A 22,278-nucleotide genomic window follows, 5' to 3' on the forward strand; every position below is an offset into this window, starting at 1 on the left:
ACAGTCACACTAACAAGACAGGCGCTCCTCCTGCATCAACGCACACATGTACAGTATACACAAGGACACACAGACACACACACCAACACAGACACACAGGCGATGGGTGCAAATGTGCATGACAAAACGTGAACCTACCCTTAAGGAAAACAAGAAGCGACAGTAAACCACTGATCCATCTGAGAGAATGGAGAGGCAACTAACTGACCAAGTCCTGCATAATATAGGTCTAACCCCTTCCCCCCAATACACTTTACCTTTATTAAATATTCATCTGTATTTATGTAAAATCAATAAAAAAATACACATAACAGTCAAGGATCTAAGCGATCAATAGCAGTCCAAAGGTTTTAGGCAAATAAGCTACAGCTTATTCATGGTAAAACATTATTAATGTTATTGTTACTCATATAGATTTTGATTTATATGTATATATAAATACAAATATATTTATAGATGTATTTGTTTAAAGTCTGCAAGCACAAATAAGCTGCATTTATTGAACTTTTGTATAACAGTCAAAGAGAGGATGGCTGATGATGAGGTGAAATGGGAAGCAACCTCAAGTGGTCAGACTACCCTGTGTTTATTTTTCTTTTTTTTCTTTTTTTTCTTGATTTATTCCTAACCGTTGTATTCTTCACCTCACAGTTCCCTCCTCCAATAAAATCAAAGGGTTTACTCATGTCACTTCCTGTCCCTGTGCTGAGTTCCTGTCAATCTGAGAATGGAATGTAGAATGAGACACCATTCTCATCCCCGAATGGAACCAGGATGTCAGATGAGCACTTTAGCAAAGATGTCCTCAGATCACATTCACAATAAAGCTTTCATATTTTTTTTATATATATATTTATATATATATTTCTCCATAGATATTTATATACCATTTCTGTTTTTGTATTTTCACACCTGTTTCTCCCCACACCGACAATGCGCTACAAAAAAGAAAAAAAGCGCAGCTGCATCTCAGGAGTGGTAACCCATGACAACTCGCAGCTAGCTCGCGCAAAAACATAGCCGCCAAGTTCAGAGGGGGGTCCCCTCACACATGAACGGCTCTTCGACACGTCTCGGGAAGTGCCGATGAAAACCTGTTTGCCATGCCACTCCCAAATCCTTTTTCCACGTCAAATGTTTTGTTGATCTTTTGAATTTTCAACTGGCCAGCGGTTACAACACAATGCTCCACAAAGGAGAGAGATAGAGAGATAGAGAGAGAGACAGAGCAAGAGAGAACCAACTAGCACACACAGGAGCCAGAGACCTCCCCGAGTCAGAGCCGTCTCAGACACACAGAGAGAGACAACATCCCCCCCCAAAAGAGAAGCAAAAGCTTTGCCGCTCGCTCACAGGCGCGGGCACAGGCACGAGGCGTAAGGGAGGGGAGGGTCAGGGGGCCAGCCGGGGCCGGCCCTGCAGAGACAGGAGGACAGAAATGGGCAGGGCCCAGCAGAGGACAGACATGCAGCTGCGGCTGCCGCTGTGGAGGCCAGGCTGGGAACTATAGAGGGAGGTTTTACGTGAGGAAATCTTCGGGAAGTTGGGGTTGGGTCGAGACAGCCACTGGATCAGGATGTTGCCGTTCTTGTTGAGGTCTGAGCCCTCTGCAGAGAAACAAGGAGAGAGAGTGATCGATTTGTTATCCTGCTGTTCCTCTGTTGATGCCAGGATGTGTCTGCTGTCTAGTTTAGTATTATCCTCCTTTTCCCCCTTATATAGTTTATTTCTTGTTTCACACTCGCTGACAGCACCACAGATTATATACAGTACTGTCTGTTCCAGCTGCTCATTAACTGCATAAAGTTTGAAACATTTCAGACTCTAGGCTTCATGGTTTTCTGTCAAATAGCTTCCCAGTTCAGGGATGTTTAAGACATTAAGACAGTGCTGTCAAAGTGAATAAACTTGACTGTCAACTTTAACATAGTCTGATTTGCCTGGCAGGTTGTTCGCTTTGTTGAGCTCGTCCCAACACTTACTGGGACATGGTTCCAGGCGACAAACTCTGATGGTGTCTGGCTTACTGTCCAGACACAGGCCGATGGTGTTGTCCCTGGTGTGGCACAGAGCCTGCCTTTGCTGGGTTCCATTACCACATGTCACTGAGCACTGAAGACACAAGACAGACACAGTGAATTACCACTAATACAATGATAGATAAGTTCTTTGTAAGCAGTCAGCATCACTGATATATTTTTCAGGGAGTTGTCAAACCTGCCAAGAACACGGTGATTTTTAAAACACTGACTGTCTGACAAAAGCATCAAGTATATTCCTGCAGAAGTCCTTATTGGTTAAACATCTCTTTCAACTTTTCCACATTTGGCCCACACACCTGGGACCACTGTCCTACTCTCCACTGGGTGGGGCAGGAGTGTCGGTTGCAGGGCCTGCGGGACTCAGGTCGGTCATCGTTGCAGTGTTTATTGTGGATGGAGCGCGTGGTGTTGTCATCTGAAGGCTGGACACAGCTGACTGAGCGGATTTGCATCCCCGTCTTTCCACATGGCTTACTGCAGTTCTGCCACTCACCTATCACCCAGCTGGAGAATACAGCAGGAAGGAGAGAAACAAGAGTTCTGAGGCCATTCAAAATGTCAAAGCTAAAACAGAACAGAGGCAAGAGGAATAGAGGGGATATCAGAATGCAGGAAAAGCCTGACGCTGTTCGAATCCTCAGTTTATGTATTTTACAGGTGATGCCATATATAATGCATACATGGGTGGAGGGCAGGGTTTTTGATTGCAGTCTCTGGTGTCTCCTCTCGGCTTCATGTTGGACTTGTTACAGAAGCTTTTATGAACCATCTTGCTGTCGACTTTTCTTCTGCATCCATATCGCAGGTACTGCTTCCCTACAACAGGAGGAGAGAGAAATGTATAAAAAATAAAATTAAACATACATTATACACAGCGTAGAGACACCACACCCTCGCTCTACTGTACCTCCTCCGCAGGGCTTGGAGCAGTAGGACCATCTCTTCGGGGCCCACTCGTAGGCACTGTCCTCTACCAACATGTTGTTCTGAATGGCAGAGTCACCGTCCATATTCATCATGTACTTGTAAGACAGGTTCACATCCTCGTCCCCATGTAACTTCATCTACAGACAGAAAGATCATCATTCAATCAGTGCGAGTGTTTCAGTGTTTTATTTTGAAAAGTGCTTGTATAGACCAAGATGAGTACCATAATGAGAATTCCATGTCTGAGGGGACCAGTGGTTTGCAGGGTCTCCTTGTCATTGTCATTCTCATATTCCCACTCTATGCCCTTCTCAATGACTGAGCGGGTTTCTGGGTATTCATTTTCCCCATTTAAGAAGAACAGTCCTGATGCCACGTTCTTAACAGCTGTCCATGTGGGAGAAACACATTATCTCACTGTTGCGGCACACACATGCAATAACTGCTATGCAATAAAAAAAAGGAGGGCAGACAGTAAAATACCTAAAGTGTGTGAAGTTGCTTTCAGCTCTTGAATCAGCAGGTGTCGTGCCCCTCTAGGGATTTCAAGAACTTTGAGGAAACCTAAAAAGAAACACACACATCTGGTTTGTGGCTCATTTTACAGTTTCCTGACAAAAAGCTTCAGTTAATCCAGAAAGGAGCTGTTATTCATTTCCACTAAATATCCTTCCTCTCTAGTTAAAATCCCTGAAGCCTTGATTGTTTTCATCCAGAGAAAATATCCGATACTGGGAGTTATGCTGTTTTAATGTAGGTCTGTCCTGAGTTTAAGAGTTAGATAAAGTGCTTATAAACATTAGCTCATGGAGTAAGAGTTGACGTAACTTCTTGGCAATGCTCATATGGAAACAGCTCTCACTGAGATTCAGGTCAGTGTTACAAATCTTCCTCTAGAGGGCGGTGTTTAATTAAACATAAAAAGGGGCCCTGGTCAACTTTAGTCCCTGCTCACCAGAATGATTGTGAGCTGCTGCCAGGATGGAACATGGCTGATAGTGACTGTTGGTGTGTTTACCTTGTTTCTTGGCAGTACGTGTGATGGTGTCTTTGAAGGTTTTGCAGCTGGAGTTGTCGCCTCCACACACTCCACACTTGTCGTCTTGCTTTGAGGAGCCAACCACGCCGTCACAGCCCACTTTCTGTTAACGAGGACATAATAAGTTTACCACATATAGAACATTCACTGCTCCGCATGCGCACACATTAATGACACTCACCTCACATTCCCCTCGCACGCATACACTGTGCGGGTCCTTGTATGAGCAGTGCGTGCCATCCAGGACCATCCTCTGCATGAAGACCACGTCCTGCGTCTCCTTCGACTGGCAATGCAGGTGGCAGCGTTTGTTAGCTAGGAAACAAATGCACACATTCAAAATGACAATAACGATTTACTGTAAATGACTGGGAGGATGTCACAGCCGCCATCCGTCTTGATGAATTTCACGTTTATGACCAGCATGTGATTATTTTTTATGTGCTGAATGAGCTCTTCATGAGTCAGCGTGACACCGTGTTTTATTGTGTCTGTGTCTGAGTGAGTCATACTACAACTACACAACCCTCCAGAGACAAAAACTGGCATATCGTCCCAGTGAGAACGAACACTGCTACATCATCACGTTTATTACAGATGGCCACAATCCAGAGACCTTGTCTTATGCAGCTTTGACACTATTAAACAGGTGGCAGAGAGGATACAAACGTGATGAAGGATACAGTTATTATGCAGCAGAAAAAACATATTTTTGTTACAAATAAACAGACAGAAAATACATTTTTGTGTTCTAATATGTTGAAACAATCACTGGCTGTGGATGTAAAAAAAAAAAAACACCTAAAAAGATCAATACCAGTTTAACTGTATGCTCAGAATAATATAGCTGCTTTAACCTACCATGAAACTGACCATGAATCTGGGAATAAAGTTGGATTGCCCTCCTAATAAACAGCAATGCTACCTTGCAGATGACAGGAACCGCTGGACCAATGCTGCCTCATTCTTTTAGTTTTTTTTGTGTAGGTGATACACAAACTACAGATAAACATCTCTTACAACCCTGCTTCAAAGACAACTAACCATCCCCTTAAAGGGTTATTTTGCACATATTGCTCTACAAGGACTTTGGGCTGTCTCAATCTCTGTGAAAACAGCAAACAATTTATCACCTCAGACAGAAAGGGGATACTGAGGAAGGTGTTTGAACAGCCACACACAGGGCAGCCTCACATTTCAGGTTATATTCCTCAATAGTATTTTACAGTATATCTGTTGACTCAGGTTAAGTACCTAAAAAAATGTCAAACAAATACTACAATTTCACATTGAAGGCAGAAGGCTTTTTTTTCTTTCGTCACACTATCTGGAACCTGGGAGATGACATGAATGGAATTCAATTTCACCTCCCTGTTCACTTTTTTCCCCTCTCTATCTCTAACACACACACACACACACACACACACACACACACACACACACACACACACACACACACACACACACACACACACACACGTAATCTGAGATGGTGAGAGCTTTGCTGAAAAATATGGCATTTAGAAATAATACGATGAAGAAAAACAATTTAGCAAGGCCCCTCTCAGCTGACTTTGCGTAGCATGACCTCCGTTTAGATAGACAGCTCAGCACATTTCTCCAGGGCTGCCCTTTAGCTGGATGATAATTTAATATGTATCAGGATGGCAGTGACACCTCCATTTACTGTAGACACAGTGTGGATGTGACAACGTTGTGCACGCACATTTAAAAGTTCTCGATAATGTGAAGAGGTTTCAGATATCAAGCTGAGTACTTTAAAGTATGGAAACTACTGTTGTGATGGAAACACTGAGGATCTAGCAGGGAATGAGAAGGACCAGAAGTCCTAAGAAGAAAGAATTTATTAATACAGCTTAATTAAGGAGAACAGTGAAGTAAACACTTGTTCAACTGCCATCCAGTTCTGAAGGTCCCTCACTGCAAGGCACATTTATATTGTTTTAATTTACCCAGATGGGTTCTTTGTTCTAGACAGAGATTGTTCTGTCTGGGAAAGAAGCCTAAGGTTACAAAGACCCAGTGCAGGTTCATCCTGATGATGATGATGTCTTCACATTTCTGGGCCAAAGATTTGTTGACCCACAAACCCATAACCATACATAAAGAGCTGTATGCTAACTGGTATTTATACAGAAAAGGATGGAGGAGGAGGAGGAAGAGGAGGAGGAGGAGGAGGAGGAGGTGGTTGGTCAGTGAGGTTCAAATGACATCAACGGGTGGAGAAAGAGAAGACACCAAGTTCAAAGGTGATTGTTTTTTAAAGAGGTTTTCAAAGATGTGGCTTGTTTTTATGGGAGGGTGTAGTCATACCTCAAAGCTGAACTCAGACTCAGCAGGACAGCCAGATGCCTGTGACCATAACACAGCTCAACCTTTATATATAAACCAGCCACATTTAAGTAAGTGTTCCTCTCCTATTTACAACTTCCACAGTCTATCATCACTCATGGGCGTGTTAGGTCTCAGGTCAGCTCTGTCACATGCAAGCGTACTGTACTCACGGTCTGTATGTTCATAAGGCAGCCAGTGGTGCTTGTTGCTGTGGAGTTCATAGTGAGGGTCCCAGGCGTGGCATTGCTCCTCTCGTGGGTCACTGTATATATCCTCGCACTCGTTGGTATTGCACATCTGGAATTGGTAGGTCGCACCTACGCAGGTCCGGCCTCCGTTAGCTGGTCTGCAGGGATTTAAAGAGCAGAGGGCACAAAGATAAAGCTCTTTTCAGTTGTAATGGGTTCTATTGGAAAGCTTAAACTAGAAGTGACACATTTAACACTTGCACAAATTATCTTTATCTCTGCTAATGAATCAAATTGGTTCCCTGCAATTATCAGGAGTGAGTGTGACAAATGTAAAAAAAAAAAAATGAGATGTGTTTCAGAGCTGTAACACACATGCACACAGGCTGACACTGGCTTCATACCTTGGATTGTCACAGTCGCGTGTGCGAAACTGCACTCCTCCACCACAGGTGCGGGAGCACTGGCCAAACTCAGTCCACGAACCCCAGTTTCCATCTTGCTTTATGATATCAGGGGTCAACCAGATGCAGTGACCTTTAAAGCAGTGCTGCACAGAAGAATACATCATAAATCAGCTGTACGCTGTGTCGTAAAACCAGACTTTTGTATGGTAGTGTATGAATACCTTTCCATTCCCACACATGGTTCCATCAATGGGTGGTCCTTTCTTGGTCTTGCAGAAGAATGGATTGTCTGGGTGGCTGCACCACAGCTGCTTACATGGGTCAAATGTGCGATACTGCGGGACACACAGAGAAACTGTTTCTCAAAACCAAAAGCTAGGTAGCAGGCCAACCACCATGAGAAAACTAGGATGAGATTAAACACTGAATAAATGAAACAAAAGTAGAGGTGGGAAGAGAAATATCACCACAATAATAACCACAACAGTATTATACCAAACAAGAACAACACTGACCCTGTGCTGAGTCACTGCACTGTACACTAGGCTTCACTGAGAAACACACAGGCCGTCATGCAAACTAAACCAATAGATGATAGAGCGAGACTCATTATGAGGCAGCCTATGGTTTAATTATGCCACAAGGGAGGTGAGAGGTCAGAGGGCAAAGGCTTTAGAAGCTGAAAGGTGAGGTCTCACTGACCTCTAAAATGCCCCTGGACACAGATCAAGGACCAAAGTCTCCTCCTTGTCTGATATAAACCATAGCTGAGGATGGCAACACACTGACCTGTAGTCCAGTGTCTGAGGGGTTGTGCCCTCCTCCCTCGTCTCCACACACACACTTCTCTACCCACCATGACCCCAGGGGACCTTTACAGGTCAGAGGGCGACTCACAATCAATGGCCAGACTGTGGTAGGTAATCATCAGTAACATCAGACTGGAGGATCCTAAAAGCTGAAGTGAAACATGGAAAAACAGCCTCTGTTCTGGCTAAGACTTTTCCCTATGGATGGGAAAGACATCTTTCCAGCCTTTTCCACTCGTTTATAGTCATGAGAGTGCCAATATAATGAGGCTCTTCCTGCCAGCGCTGCAGTGATTTAACACAGATTTGCAGGAGAGGTTCAACTGCTGGACTGCACCAAGCCAGTGAACCAGAAGAGTCACGGTGTTTTAAAGGGAATTTAAAGCTGCTTTCTCATTTATAATATGAGCATTTTAGAATCCTGCAGACTAAATATGGCAATGGGTAGAACAGAGAAACAAAGCAAACAGAAAAAGTAAGGAGAAACACTACAGTTACAACTTCAGAGGACAAATAGAAAAAAGAAAATCAGAGACAGCAAATGACGGGCCACACGTCTTCCGGGAGGTGGGGTCACCTTACCTGCGTTCCTGACTGGCCCGCCTTTTGTAGCTGAGGGAAATGAGTTTGACAAGAGAATAGAGGGTAATCTAGCAATGTGTGCAAAGCCCCTAAACAAGCGCTTCAAGCAACAGCCTTCCAACAGCGTGCCACAGTGGCTTCACAGTCATAGGGTGTGTGAGGGTGACTGGGGGAAGAGGCTACAATGCCTGGCAAGATGGTGCACCTGGGTGAAGCTTGTCTACTGCGTGAGCTTTAGTTTGACTGTGTTTATAAAATACTATCTGTGACAGGTTCGTGTAAAGGCACTGTGGTATCAAGGTAACTGTAGTGTTAGAGTAAATAAATTACTTCTATTATTAAAATTAATAACAGAAAAAAAGAATAGCTATCAAAACCAATTACCTGCTTTTAAGCAAGATGTCAATCCCACCAGTGGCCGGGAGAGGAAACAGAGGACATCAGAAGAACGTGAATGGCTGTGTATGTGTGGCTCTCAGTTCATTACAGTGTAGATCAGAGATAGGTGTCAGTACTAGGCTGAGTTAGTAAGGAAAACCTCTGGAGCTGCCTTAAAGCTATATAAACCTGGACTCTAAAACATCCCAGAAGATAAAGTGAAGCTAAGCCTGATTGATGGAGTTAGTAAGTATTAGTTAAAAAATACAAATACTAAATCTTTGTTAGTAAAGGAACTGTGGTGATCTCTTACCGCGGTGCACATCGTGTACCCCACACCGAAGTCAAAGCGGCACTGCTCATTCATGGAATAGTGCAAACCAGGAAGTTGAGGCAGCGACGGCCAGTTGTGGTCAAAGGGGTCATCACGGAGACAGTCATAGGAGCTGCAGGAGTCGAGATATGTTTAAATTGTCACTTCATATTATGGTTTATTCATTCATTTTAACTTCATTGGTCAGTTATGAATTTATTGTCAGTTAATATCATGAGTATCACATCAATTGGTCTATAAAACAATGTCATAAAAAGAGACTTATAACAGTTAAAGTGTTCCTGATAGTTCGGACATCCTAGGTACAAGGTCCAAGTTTTCTAAATGGGCTTGTCCACAAATGTATTCTTCATCCCTTACAGTGTGTGTGTGTGTGGTCACCGTGTTTGCAGAAGGTGAAAAGTGCCAAAAAGTGTATTTGTACATTTAAATTGTCTGAAAATTTCCATAACATGGAGAACTACCAACATAATATGGCAGCACATTTGTGTGCACATTTACTGTGCTCATTTACTCTTACACTAAAATCTGTCAGCTACTCCTAAAGACAATAAAAAATTATGTCTGTCTCACTGAAGGTAGCGTCCAAGCTCCTGCATGCTACATCTGGACCAGTGGAAGCGGTGGAATGCAGCTTGCACCAGTGGAGCCATGATACTGCCCATGTGCACCTCATCTCCGCAGCGGTTTCCTTGGCCATCATGCTCCATCCCCAGCCTAGAGATAGAGACAAAAACACAGGACAAAAGTGAAGGGAAAGGAGACGAACCAGCAGAGACAGAATGGGGACGTGTGGGAGGAGAAGAACAAAGAAGGGAGTCAGTGGCGGTTCACTTGTCAGATATTGGCTGAGGTGACCAATGGACCAAAACTGTCATAAATCAATACAGTTCTTTGGCTTCGTTTTCTTGTGCTGTCCTATGAAAACAGGCTTGAACACATCATTATAACAATGCACTTACACATGTCCGGTCTCATGTGCCACCACAAAGGCAGAGGAGAAACCATCCTCATGGTTCAGAGTGCAGCTCCTCACTGGATGGCACATGCCTGTCACTGGGGCGTAACCTTAGCAACCAGGGAGGGAGAGAACATCTTTAGGTTTTATACACAGTTGGCATGTAAGGACACAATGATAGGCCACAAATATGGTCCATGTATAGTACAAAGTGCTTATTGTTATCAGCAGGAAACCATTTGTCAGTGGCTCCAAAGAGAGCTACAGAACTAATAATAATATACCACATTTAATATTCATATGCCCAGTCTGTCAGTTTACTACTCTTACTGTATATATCGGGTGTAATTTTACATATACATACATGTATACACACAGAAGAGTTTGTTTCACACACACATCAGGACAAACGTGCCAAATCTTAACCCTAATCCATCACCTTCCACCTCTACATATGCCAATCTCTAACTCCCTGTGTGCTTGTCTGTCCTGTGCTGCCTTTAATTGTGGAGATGTGGCTGACCCTTCCCTGTCTATTGATTTTCTGCTGCTGAAGGCTGAGCCCAAGGGCAGCTGAAGGGCTTTTGCATAGCTAGGCCACTGCCTTTAGAGGCCTCTCCCCAGGGCCTGACTGTTAGCCTGTACTCTGCTGCACAGAAAACCGCCAACCACCAAAGCCACAGCACTGCACTATGCAGCTCTATGAGGTGAAGGGAGGTAGAGGAGAGTTTCCTATGATATATTCTAGGTTCTGAGGAGGGAAATGTATGCATTATAACAGGTACATATCCTTTAATACCCTGCATGCCGGTGGGGCCAAATTCCTGGCGAGTGAGGAAGATGGCGTGGTCATGATACTCTGCATCCCGCGTGTCTTGTTTCTGCTGAAGGAAAGCCCAGCGACACACATTCTCCAGACTCTGAGATGGGTTCCCCAGTTCAATTAGACTCATTGACTGCAACAACACACACACAAGAGAAAGGGGTGATAATAAAAATAAATAAAAAATACAGAAAAATGAACCTGCTTTTTAATGCCACAACATTTTATCCAACCCTGTAGGGGGCAGTGTCACAATGTTAAATTCTGTCAGCCAATCTTGTAAATTGCTGAGATGTGCTGTAAAACACACACAAACATAAACACAGAGAGGCAGGCATAGCACTTACCAAATAATAAAAGAATTGATTATTTTAATAATGAACATGAAACTGAACAATACACAGCTTAATTAGCGATGCACTGACAGTGAAAAACAAGTCCAATTACTAAATATTTACTTGTGCCAACACCCCCTCACACACCTTCCATATTCTGCTATATGAGTACTTCCATTTCTGTCATCTATTCCTTCCCATTTTCACACATGCACAATGCACAGCTGAGTCCAACACTGAGTGTGTGTAGTGTGAGTGAGCTGCACTGGAGACATATGGCCTGCCTCTGCACACATGATGAAGTGTGAAGTCTGCACTCTGCACAAGCACCTCTCAGACAGAGCGCACAGCTCATGTGTGTTATTTCTCATGTACGTCAGTTCTGTTTATGATTCCACGTATTGATCTGTAAAAATGTTGTGTGTAAATGTTGCGTCAGAGTGTGTGAGGTGTGGGTGTGTGTGTGTGTGTGTGTGTGCCTGCATTCAGGGTCACATAGCTAATCTGCAGGCTGTCTGGGTGCAGCTCTGTTGCTACGGTAATTGGGAATGATGGACAGCCGGAGCTTTGGCTGAAGCTGCATAGGGGCTGGTCCAGAATGACCAATGTAGTGTAGTGTGAGTGTGTGCGGGTGTGCGTGTGTGGCAGAGTGCGTGTTTCCTGAGTTCCACTGGGACTGTAGACATGCAGAGAGAGAAGAGGAAGAGATAAGGCTACAGCAGCTATGAGCATATCACAAAGCACCTATCCAGCAATGAAATCAGTTGTATCATCCTTTGGGGTAATCCCTGCCCTTCTCCATTCCTGCCATAGCTTGCTTTATCTCTCTTCCTAAGATAGAGTTACAGTGAGGTGGAAAAGGATGCTACCCCCATTGTCCGGTCTCCCTCTCTCTTTATGAATGAGGGAGGGCTATCATTGATTGTTTGTCTTTGCGTGGACTTCCCATGATTCTGTGCTGCAGCCTACTGGGAGGAACGCTGATTGCATAACAGGCAGAGCTTCTGTGTGCTTTGGTGCTGAACTGTGAAGGCGTGCGACTTGAAAACACTCCCCTGGGACGCTGCATGCTTTTAGTTCCTCTTTTGCTCAGTCCACTGGAATAACAGGCTCCGGGCATCTGCGTGCGCTGATGAGTGTTCATGTGTGTGTGTTTGTGTGTGTGTATGACTTGGCTGTGCTTACTGTAGGTTCTTAAGGATTTTGAAACAAAAAATCATGGTATCAGAGATAGCACTTTCCAAGAGCTGCATCTCAAATTGTCTCTCGTCAGGTCTTACCTTGCCATAGCCCAGCATGATAATCCGCACCAGCACCACATTGATTTTTGCTCCCAAAGACTGGTCATGGTAGATCTCATTCACCTGGTATGAGAATCAGAAATAATAGCTTTTAGAAAACATATTCATAACAGCTAAACAAACTGTAAGATGTCATAGGAACTTGTGTCTAAAATGGCAGCTTAGCCTTTGACTGGATGATTGCATTACATGAACATCTTTGCCTTTACAGTATCAGCATGTGTGGTGGCATTCCTGCACAAACTCACAAGCAGTGTACAGTTAGTGAAACCCTGCTAAGGTACACATACACACAGCTAATGCTTTTATAACTTTAAAACCTCAAACATTCAAATTCACTTTTTCAAATGTATACAAAACCAGAGGAGTAAACATGGCAAGGTGTGTTTTCTGTAAGTTATTTCCACTTTTTATGGATTTCTTGGAGGCACGCTGAGGAAAAATAAACTGCATAAACCATTTATTCAACAAGGAAGCAATAATGTAGCACTTTGCAAACTGATGTAACATTCTTCTATGACATGTTAAAAAAAACCACACTACACTACACACTACAAATGTTAAAAAGGTAGTCTCAGAAAGTGCTTAGTAGTTTCCCCCCCAGCAACATGGTGTCATGAGAAAATCAGAGGAAGGTTGGGAAAGTTAAGGAACTCAGTTTCCCATGAGCACATATGAACAAGAGAAGAAGAAGATGCAAAGGATAGAAAGAGCCTAATCCAAAGAAACAAGGTAATGTGTAGCAAGGGAGATGCAGAGAGCACTCTTCTAGCACACACACACAGACACACACATGCGTGCACACAAAGCCAAAGAGAGAAAGAGAGGGGTAAATTGGCACTGGAGTTGAGGCCTGCTGTCCTCAGTGGCTGTGCACGGTGCCTAATGAGGCAAAGGGATGTAAAAACAGACAGCCATAATGAGATGGCTGATGGACATGCTGCGGAGAAAGACACACACACACATAAGCACATACTGTACACACATATACACAGAGATATGTTAAAAAAACTGCAGACACATGCAGCAAGGGAAAGGTATGAGAGAGAGTGGAGGAATACTGCAAACAACACAGAGAGGCAGAGGAAGGAGACAAGAAGCTGAGCACAGAGGGAAGAAGGAGCACAGAGGGAAAGGAGAGAGAATGAGGTTGAAAAGGAGCGGAAAAGACACATTCTTAGAAAACAAACACATCATGGAGCTGCTGAGAAGGGTTTTTAAAAAAAGGCAAGGAAAAATCAGGAGCAAGTTAATGCTCCTTTCCATCCGTGGTGTAAAGCTGGAAATTCCAGCATCGCATGAGGAAAAATCCACTGGAATGATCCTTCATGTCAGAATCCTAATTTGTTAACCACAAACTGTCTGGAATGAACTGACTTCATTACATAAACATGGACATATCTGCATCTTACAGTAACTGTAATAGATAACAACGTGCATGTCCAGGAAACTCTAAATAAAGGCATGTTTGATTTTCAGCTTTGACCTTTGTTTCATGAAACTAAACATTAGCGTTGTGGATGAATAGTTTTTCCAAGATGGAGAACTTAAAATAATGTGACATTAGCTGAGTTTTTTGACCTTGTGAATGTTATATTCAGTATATAGTGAAGACTTTGATGTATGTTTGATTTCACTAGAATGTCTTCTCTTATGTTCCTTGGACATTAGATGAAAATCCACCTAAACAAATGACACTGCAACATAATGGGCGTTCAACAGGGTGACAGGATCACAGTGCAAAGGCGATCACTTGAAGGTCCATTGTGGTGGAGTACCAGAGAACAGCTCACTGTTCTAGTTGGCCTCCAGGCACGTCCACCTTCAAACCTGACTTCTTTCTAGTGTGTGACGGAGGGGAGACTGTATGTGTGTGTCTGCAGTTTTCATCTTGCCTGTCTGTCTGGTTACCTGCTGGTAATTCTGCCTCATTTGGTAACATTTGTCTATCTCCCTCATTATATGTGTGTATTGGTAGGTTGAGCTAGAGCTGAGGAAGTGACACACAATGTCTGCGGGTATGTGCTGTGTTTGTTTGTCTGAAGATGGACATGGACACTTGGGTGGGTCAGTTTACACTTGGCCTGATCCAGCCCGTTTCCATGACAACTGTTAGGCCAATTAGGAGCGGTTGACTTCCAGGTGACCCAGACACCGCGAGTTCCACTCTAATGAGACAGACAGACAGACAGACAGACAGACACACAGACAGACACACAGACAGACAGACAGACAGACAGACAGACAGACAGACAGACAGACACGCGCACACACACACAGTCTCAGCAGCTTCATACACTTGCATACATACATACAGATGCTGAACATAGAGGACAGACATGCCACACCATTCATAATCCAAAACCAACCCACACACCTGCTGACAATGCATACACACAAACACACACCCTGAGCTTTCTGTTAACAAAAACACAGATGTGTCTCATTAATGTGTCTCTGAAGACTCGATGCCAGGTGTCATTACTTTCCACCCAGGCCTACCAAGTCTTACAGAACTAATGCAAGCAAAAGGTCAGCAAGGCACAATATCCTGACATCGATTTCACAAATAATGCACTTTTTTCGTCACATAAAAATATAAGGAAAGACTGTCAACAAGATGCATAATGTATTGGTAAGTCTACACTGTGTTATAATTACTACATAGTGAAGAGAGGGCTTTAAAACGTAATACAATTTGGTTGAAACCTTTTGGAAAATATGTAAGACAAACAATATGATCTGCTGATGAGACAGAACTGAATCATCAAATAAACTTGGCAAGAGCACTACAAAAATTAGATAAGGTATTTGGACAACTTCTCTTCATCTTTTCGTCAACACACACAGACACGCACACACAGGAATATTTAAAAACTGAAAAGCAGAATCTGAGCTCTCAGTCTGACAGCGCTCCTTACATATCTGTGACACTTCCAGCTAACAAGGTGTCTATTATTACCTGGACTACATCACCTTTTTCCAGTTCTCCCTATACCACTTAATAATGTGACTTTCACTGCCTCCAGGAGCTTTGGTAAAGACAAGGCCGAGCGATCCGTGCCGCTTCCAGACAGCTCTTCCAGAAATGATGGTTATGGTGTACCGGAGGCACACAGCAAACTGCACACCATACAAATATCATCAACATGAAACATGTGTATGCACACACACAGACACATGCACACACACACACTTACATTTCCCTTATTAGCAGTGACTATTTATAACCAAGCAATGTGTGATTAACGCTTTGTGGTGCCTTTGTAAAGGTCTCCCTTAATGGGCGAGAGAAACAGGTAGACAGATCACCATGGGCAACAAAGTCTACAGGCACAACCGTCGCCACAGGAAGATTACTTCGCAATGGCCACAGCACACAACATAGTTTGCCACCTTTAACACAACATTGTTACCACAACACTCTTACTAACACCTCCATACTTTTTTAACATTTCAGAGTCAGTGTGTCAGTGTGTGAGGCTAACATGTTTGTTAGCATTTGTCTGTTTTTGCATGCAGTGTACAAAAAGGCAGAAAAATACATAGGAAATGACTCAACATACACAACTGATCTGACACAGGACGTAGTGGTTTTCTGTTCCATCACACTCAGAGGAGATCATGTTAAAGGTTCTAAATATCAGAACGTCCATGCCTATGCCTAGATTAACAATAAAGTTCAATTTGGCATTTCAATGCCATATAATAAGATCAAAAGGCTCATTACTATTGACTTTACAGCAAACTAAAATCAAAATCATTGGACACACACATTTGTGGCAAATAAGGGCTGAAACTAAATATATTAAAAAAAATTCCACTGATGAACACAAACCTAGCTACACTGCACAGATTAACCAGGTGGCAAGTGTGTAGTTAAACAGCTGCGCAATAACAATAAATACGAATGCAAAAAGGACACCTGTGGCAACCATCTCCCTCTCTTATACCCTAAATTTACCTTTTACTGAGTATGTCTAAGTCTGCGCTTCCATTCACACTATACTTAGAAAGTTTTTTCACATCATTGAGGATCTGTTGTCATAAACTAGTCAGGGAGGAGCAGCAATGCAAGCAGCAGCGCTGCTGAGAGCCTGGGAGGGTGAGAGGGAGACAGAGAGGGGAAGAAATAAAATACAGAGAGAGATAGAGAGAGAGTGTCAGACAGAGCACACCCATCCTGGAGTGAGCAAAGCAAACTTTCAAGAAGAAAGTCGCCCAGATGCCACGCGTGGGAGGCAGCCCTTATTTATTTATTTCTGTTTATCTGGCTGTCAGTAATTTATTCCGAATGTGCTGTTTAAAATACTCCTTCTCCCTCTGTCTCTCTGTGTCTTCCCCACAGATTAGAGGGAGGCTGCGACAAGGCTGCGTATTCCCTTCTCCTATATTGTCTAACAAATATCTAAAAAGGGAGGCAGAGAGCAGGGCGGCTCTTGTTCTTTCTCAAGCGCTGAACTCAGACAAAGAGGTGTGGTTGGATTTGTTGCTCTGTGCCTTGCACCTGCTTAACAGTCGGAGGTTGGTTCCTTGCGCAGTGGGTCGCAATACAAGCAAAAGCAAACAGGAGCACGCACACACAAGAACGGATGCATGCAAACAGCACTCTCACCACAGGTTTAATTTACAAAGATTAAAGTCAGCAGTGTGTTCAGTGTCACACAAACATGTACACACACACACTAGTAACAACACCTGGGAGCGTGAGTGCTAAATGTTGTTGTGGCCTGGAGGATACTACCTGCTGTTTCACACTCTCTCTCTCATGAAGACACACACATGAATGATGACATGACACAAAGCCTGATGAAACGATATGTAGGAGCCCCTTCAGCACAGACGGCTCACCTTATGCACACACACAAATGAAATCTCATCATATTCAGATAGAGAAGAAAGGATTACCCGCGGCTGATTGCTGGATGAGAACGTGTAGGAAGGGAATTGAATCCTCATTCAGTTGGTGTGTGTGTTACCCTCTGTCTTTGACCTCTCTGTGACTTACTTTTCTTTGTACTCATATGGAACAGTTGTCTCATCTAATCATATTTTTACAGCACAACAATAAGCATAGTTTTCTGTGTATTATGCGTGTAAATTAACAACGATTCTTTCAATCTGTTTTACATTACTTGACGTGTAACCTGTTGACATGACAGGCTGTGTTACACTCACAATATTCATGAGCGTGAGCAGGTACTTCTGGACGTGTTCCTTCCCATGAAATTGGACCACAGAGTCATCGACGCCCAGCAGCACCTCGATGTTGTAAGCCCTGTCCAGGCTCTGTCTGCGTGTTCGCCCTGCTCGTGTGTGGTTGATGCTCTGCTCCACACCACGGTACAGAGACTCCAGGTCCATTAGACCACCAAGATCTGCGCCTATACACAGAAATCACACACACACACAAAGATTCTATGAGTGAAGACAATAACACCACGACTAAGTGTGTTAAATGTAAAAAGTGATATTAAACAACTTTACTGTGTGTTGTTTGCAATGAATGAGACAAGGAGATTACAAATAAGCAATTGTAGAAAAATTGTTTAAAATAAATAACTGGTGAAGTTTATTAATACCTACTCATGAAAAAAAATGCCACATTTGGTCGATAATACATCCCTGATGTATGACACGTGGCCAAAAACGGGACATATGGACACATTTCCTAATATAGCTGCAACAGCGGGCACAGGCTGAACCTTCACTCAAGAATCTGTGGTTCTCAAGGGGGTTAATTTTCACTCATGGTTAAGTTTAGCTTTCACTCGGGTTTGGAGCTATAGGCATTAAACACAACTTGTTAAGGTTAAGTGTTAAAAACAAGGTAGGATCGTGGTTTGTGCTTGACACTGGAGTGACACGATAAACACACTTACAATAAAATACCATGTTGTGCTGTGTCAAACAGTGATGAGCACATGTAGCAGACATTTCCTGTTTGTAATCTGCTCAGCTGGTGTGTGCTCGCCTCTCTCTGCAGTGTTGCATAGTTTTGAATATTATTGTTGCATGTTAGTGTCGTGCACTTGGAACACACTCAGAACGAGCTACACATGTGTACTTATTTGAGCAACTCACATGTTGTTGTCTACGCGTCTGTCTCCTGTTTGCTTTCCAAGACGCCAGTTGACAAATTCGAGCGTGTGTCCCATGTAACCGGTGGTAACGGTGCAGCTATCCTTCACAGATCCTCTCCTAATCAACCAAATATTTCTACTCCCATCTGAATAAAAGGAACAGATGGTGCTTGCTAAACACATGGATTAAGACAGCTCCCTTCACACAGGGGCTGCCCACCCTGCTCCTTCCTTGGCTTGGTATATGCAGAGAAAAAAACATGCAGTTGCAAGAAATTTGATTTGAGGTTATTCTGTCAGAATGTGTGTAACCTCAGCCTCACACGGGCATGTGAGACTGTGTGTTCTGACATGTCTTTGGGTAGACTGAAATCCTAGTCCCTGTATGTATTGAGTTTTGAGCATTGATCGTGTTTCTTTCTTCATTTTAAAAGAGGCAAAGTGCAGGAGTCGGTGAGGATACACAAGATAAATCGTTCTGTCACAAGATCCAAGGCCATCCTTCCCTCACGTGCTGTCCTCCTTTATCCCCCGTCTCTCTCTCTCACACCCTCCTGGTATATGTAGGCACAGCATGGCCTCACTTGTATGGAAGCCACAGAAGGCCAAGTCATGCAGTCTTGAACATGTGGTCTCAGTGGATTCAACAAAGCACTATCCTCTCTGACTCCTGCCAAGGCCTCCCACAGCCAAGGATGACACACAACACAGCTCAAAGAGTGGCGTGTGTGTGTGTGTGCGCACAAGTACTCTGTGGACAAACATTTTCAATTGGACTATAAATCACTGTTCCAATGGGAGCTTTAATTTAGTTGAAGCTGAGGGGTGTGGACGTGACTAACTGTAATAGATACACTGTTTTGGACCGTGGAGCTTTATTTGGAGGCGCTGCATGCTGTGTGGATTCAACACGTGGCATGAGGGGACAGTTGGAGCTCCAGTGTTTTGACACATTCGGTTAGAGCAAGTGTTGAGTGGAGGAAAAAAGAACAAGATGCAAAATAGGGGAGATACAATGAGACACAGGGAAAGAAAAAGAGATCTGCCACCTTGTTTCCCAATCAGCAAGGGGCATCCTGCTTTCCCACTCCCTCTTTTGCAACGTTTCCAAGACAACAGGCTCATGGGTAAAACAACAACCACGTGGTGAACATTGGCACCTTAGTCGCTAGCAGAATTAATCTGAAAGTCTGACTATTATCCCATATCTGCCCACATTCCAGTGAGTGACAGAGAGCACAGAAAGAGAAAAACGACAGATAGAAAGTGATGCAAAGAAAGACAAGAGGAGAATGTAAAGCTTTTTTTTCCCCCAGCACGTACTTTTGTTGTTTCATAGCACATCTCACACAGATGCCGAACATTTCTCCTTGTTAGTAGAGGCAGCTGGATTTAAGACAGTGTACTTCACAACAACCCTTGGCTGTTCCTAGTTACAGCTGCCTTTAACAAGCCTGATGTCATAACCACACCATCTGCTTCTAAAGACAGGTCCAGATATTTTTACCTTTTGCTTATGTAATGTTAAGACAAGAGAACATATACACAGGGAAAAACGGCATTGTGTTCTCGCTTTTAACTGTGTGCACCTTCCTAAAATTTCTACCTTGAAAACAGCAAATTAGACAATGCAGGGGCATTGCATAACACACAGGGCCACAGCTGTATGGTAAGTGGAAGATAACTCAAAATGACACAAGCAGAGGGGAGAACAAGAAGTGGCTAAAAGGACTTTTTTAAACCTCTGTTTCATCAGACCTGTCACACGCGCTACAGCAACAACTATTTTTTCTCTTGTTTCAGCTGTTTTGGAAGTAGAGAAAACTGTGGAGGAATAAAGGCACAGCAAAGATTGAGGGAGGTGAGAGGTGGAGCTGAGGGGTGTGATGGATGAGAGAGACCAGAGGACCTTGAGTGTTGCAAGTTCCGCTTCAAGCTCCTGCAGTGATGGACAATCTCACTTTCTTGTAGAGCATCTGAGTCTATCTATGTGACTGCGGGACTGCTGCGTTTCTCAATAAAATCTGAAAGCGAACCACTATCAACCTATAGAGAAGATTTTTGACTTATATTTTCTGCCCTCCTTACACTTTCCTCTCCTTTCTCTGCCCCACAAACCCATTCTCAACCCTCATTTGCACACACACACACCTCACTTTTTTCTCCAGTGTTTTCATTCAGGTGGGGTATAGATTGTGGCCTTATTAGGAGACAAAGGTTCTTTGTCTTTCAACCTTTGCAAAATGTCAAGAATGTCTGGTTGCCCGCAGAATACGAGGTGAGGGGAGACAGAAGGGAGGGGTTCCTGCAAGTAAGGCGAGACTACAAGCCACAACAAGGGAGAGACAGCACGGTGACGATGATACAGGTCAAGCCACATTTTTCTGCTGTACAGAGCAGCGACCTTTGGTCAGGTCAGGTGTGACATGTCTCTGGACTCAAGGTAACTGATTGCAGCCCCCCTTAAAGCTCAGTGAGAGAGAGTGAGAAGGAAAGAAGTGTTTCATGGACCCTAAATATACAATATTACAGCATTATTTCACACCTATGTGTTAGTTGTGAAATACTACGATTCCTTTCTGGAAGAGAAGTTGGCTACAGCAGCTACAAACACATAAAAAATAACTTATAGCTCAGAAATAACTTGTATTTGTTTTTCTTCTTATTCATAACGCTGAGAGAAATGCAGCTGCTGCTGAAACATCTTGTTTTTCACTGTTTATTTCAGGCTAACTTTGACAAATCTGAGGGCTACTCACACTTAAAATATACCCATACTAGTTCCTGACAGACAAACCCTGTGTTTTTTCTCACAATAATCACTCCTGGTTACTGTATGAATGATGCAGGTATCTTGGCCAACATGACAATTACTTAAATACTGTGGCAGCCGACGGACAGACAGATACAAACACACACTTTTCCCTCAGAAGTGATTCAAATCTTTTAGAGTATTTGGGTTATTTTTCAAACACTTATTTATGAGTGGCAGGAGAGGAGGCAGTGGACTCATTAGACCTTACCTGGGTTCAAGGCTGTGAGTCCACAGGGAGGCTCAGATATCCACGTGAACTAATTTGCCTACAGACACGTCTTGGCCACATAGCTCAGGGCATGAACATTTTGTCTCCTCAGTGACAGCTTTATGGGTTGTCAAGGTGATGAGTAGCACGGACAGTGGACCGTTAATGCTGCCGCTAGCACCTGTGCGGGTAGCAACACGTCGTGCTGTCCCACACAGTGTCCCTATACGGAACGCTCATTATTTCTAAGCTGCTGCCATATGACAGCTGGAAAGGCTACAGACTGTGGAACACATAGTGAACTGCGGTCCCCCCATAATCACGCCACAGTTAATTATTTAGGTTGGAAATCAGCAATCTAATTTTACATAGACAGCTCCCTGAAGACTGTAATAATTATTCATACATCAAGCACTGAACTTGGCCTATTTATTAATAACCGCTTTAGGTTAGGGCTGTTTATTTTCAACCAGGAATTTCTATAATGCTGATTCAATGTTTTGAATGATCGATCTGTGGCTGTGATGTCCACATAGCCATAATATTTAGTTGCATTAAATCTATCTCCCCTGAAGTGAAGTAGAGGACCATCCATTTTTATTATTGCATGAAGGAGCTTTTATAATCAGCAGGTGAGCGGACCACCTATCTTTCCTGCTGCTCAGGGTGTCTGTGTGGATTTCTGGTGGTTCAG

The 22,278-nt window shown here is 43.4% G+C and overlaps 1 protein-coding gene across 1 annotated transcript in view; it reads right to left on the minus strand.

Moving 5' to 3' along the window:
* Nucleotides 1-1,392: 1,392 nt before the first annotated feature.
* The window catches only part of LOC114442927 (A disintegrin and metalloproteinase with thrombospondin motifs 2-like), an 82,006-nt gene continuing 61,120 nt past the window's right edge, over nucleotides 1,393-22,278 (minus strand). Inside the window, exons 4-21 of the mRNA XM_028416801.1 lie at nucleotides 17,657-17,862; nucleotides 12,458-12,541; nucleotides 10,819-10,975; nucleotides 10,024-10,129; nucleotides 9,635-9,778; nucleotides 9,041-9,173; nucleotides 7,180-7,293; nucleotides 6,956-7,101; nucleotides 6,534-6,709; nucleotides 4,190-4,323; nucleotides 3,988-4,111; nucleotides 3,453-3,533; nucleotides 3,193-3,356; nucleotides 2,950-3,106; nucleotides 2,723-2,858; nucleotides 2,339-2,546; nucleotides 1,983-2,112; nucleotides 1,393-1,607 (exon numbers count right to left, since the gene is read on the minus strand). Of these exons, the coding sequence (XP_028272602.1) occupies nucleotides 1,393-1,607; nucleotides 1,983-2,112; nucleotides 2,339-2,546; nucleotides 2,723-2,858; nucleotides 2,950-3,106; nucleotides 3,193-3,356; nucleotides 3,453-3,533; nucleotides 3,988-4,111; nucleotides 4,190-4,323; nucleotides 6,534-6,709; nucleotides 6,956-7,101; nucleotides 7,180-7,293; nucleotides 9,041-9,173; nucleotides 9,635-9,778; nucleotides 10,024-10,129; nucleotides 10,819-10,975; nucleotides 12,458-12,541; nucleotides 17,657-17,862 (2,615 nt within the window). The remainder of the gene's footprint in view (nucleotides 1,608-1,982; nucleotides 2,113-2,338; nucleotides 2,547-2,722; nucleotides 2,859-2,949; nucleotides 3,107-3,192; nucleotides 3,357-3,452; nucleotides 3,534-3,987; nucleotides 4,112-4,189; nucleotides 4,324-6,533; nucleotides 6,710-6,955; nucleotides 7,102-7,179; nucleotides 7,294-9,040; nucleotides 9,174-9,634; nucleotides 9,779-10,023; nucleotides 10,130-10,818; nucleotides 10,976-12,457; nucleotides 12,542-17,656; nucleotides 17,863-22,278) is intronic.

This window comes from Parambassis ranga, chromosome 10 (genome assembly GCF_900634625.1).
Source record: "Parambassis ranga chromosome 10, fParRan2.1, whole genome shotgun sequence".
Classification (NCBI taxonomy): domain Eukaryota; kingdom Metazoa; phylum Chordata; class Actinopteri; family Ambassidae; genus Parambassis; species Parambassis ranga.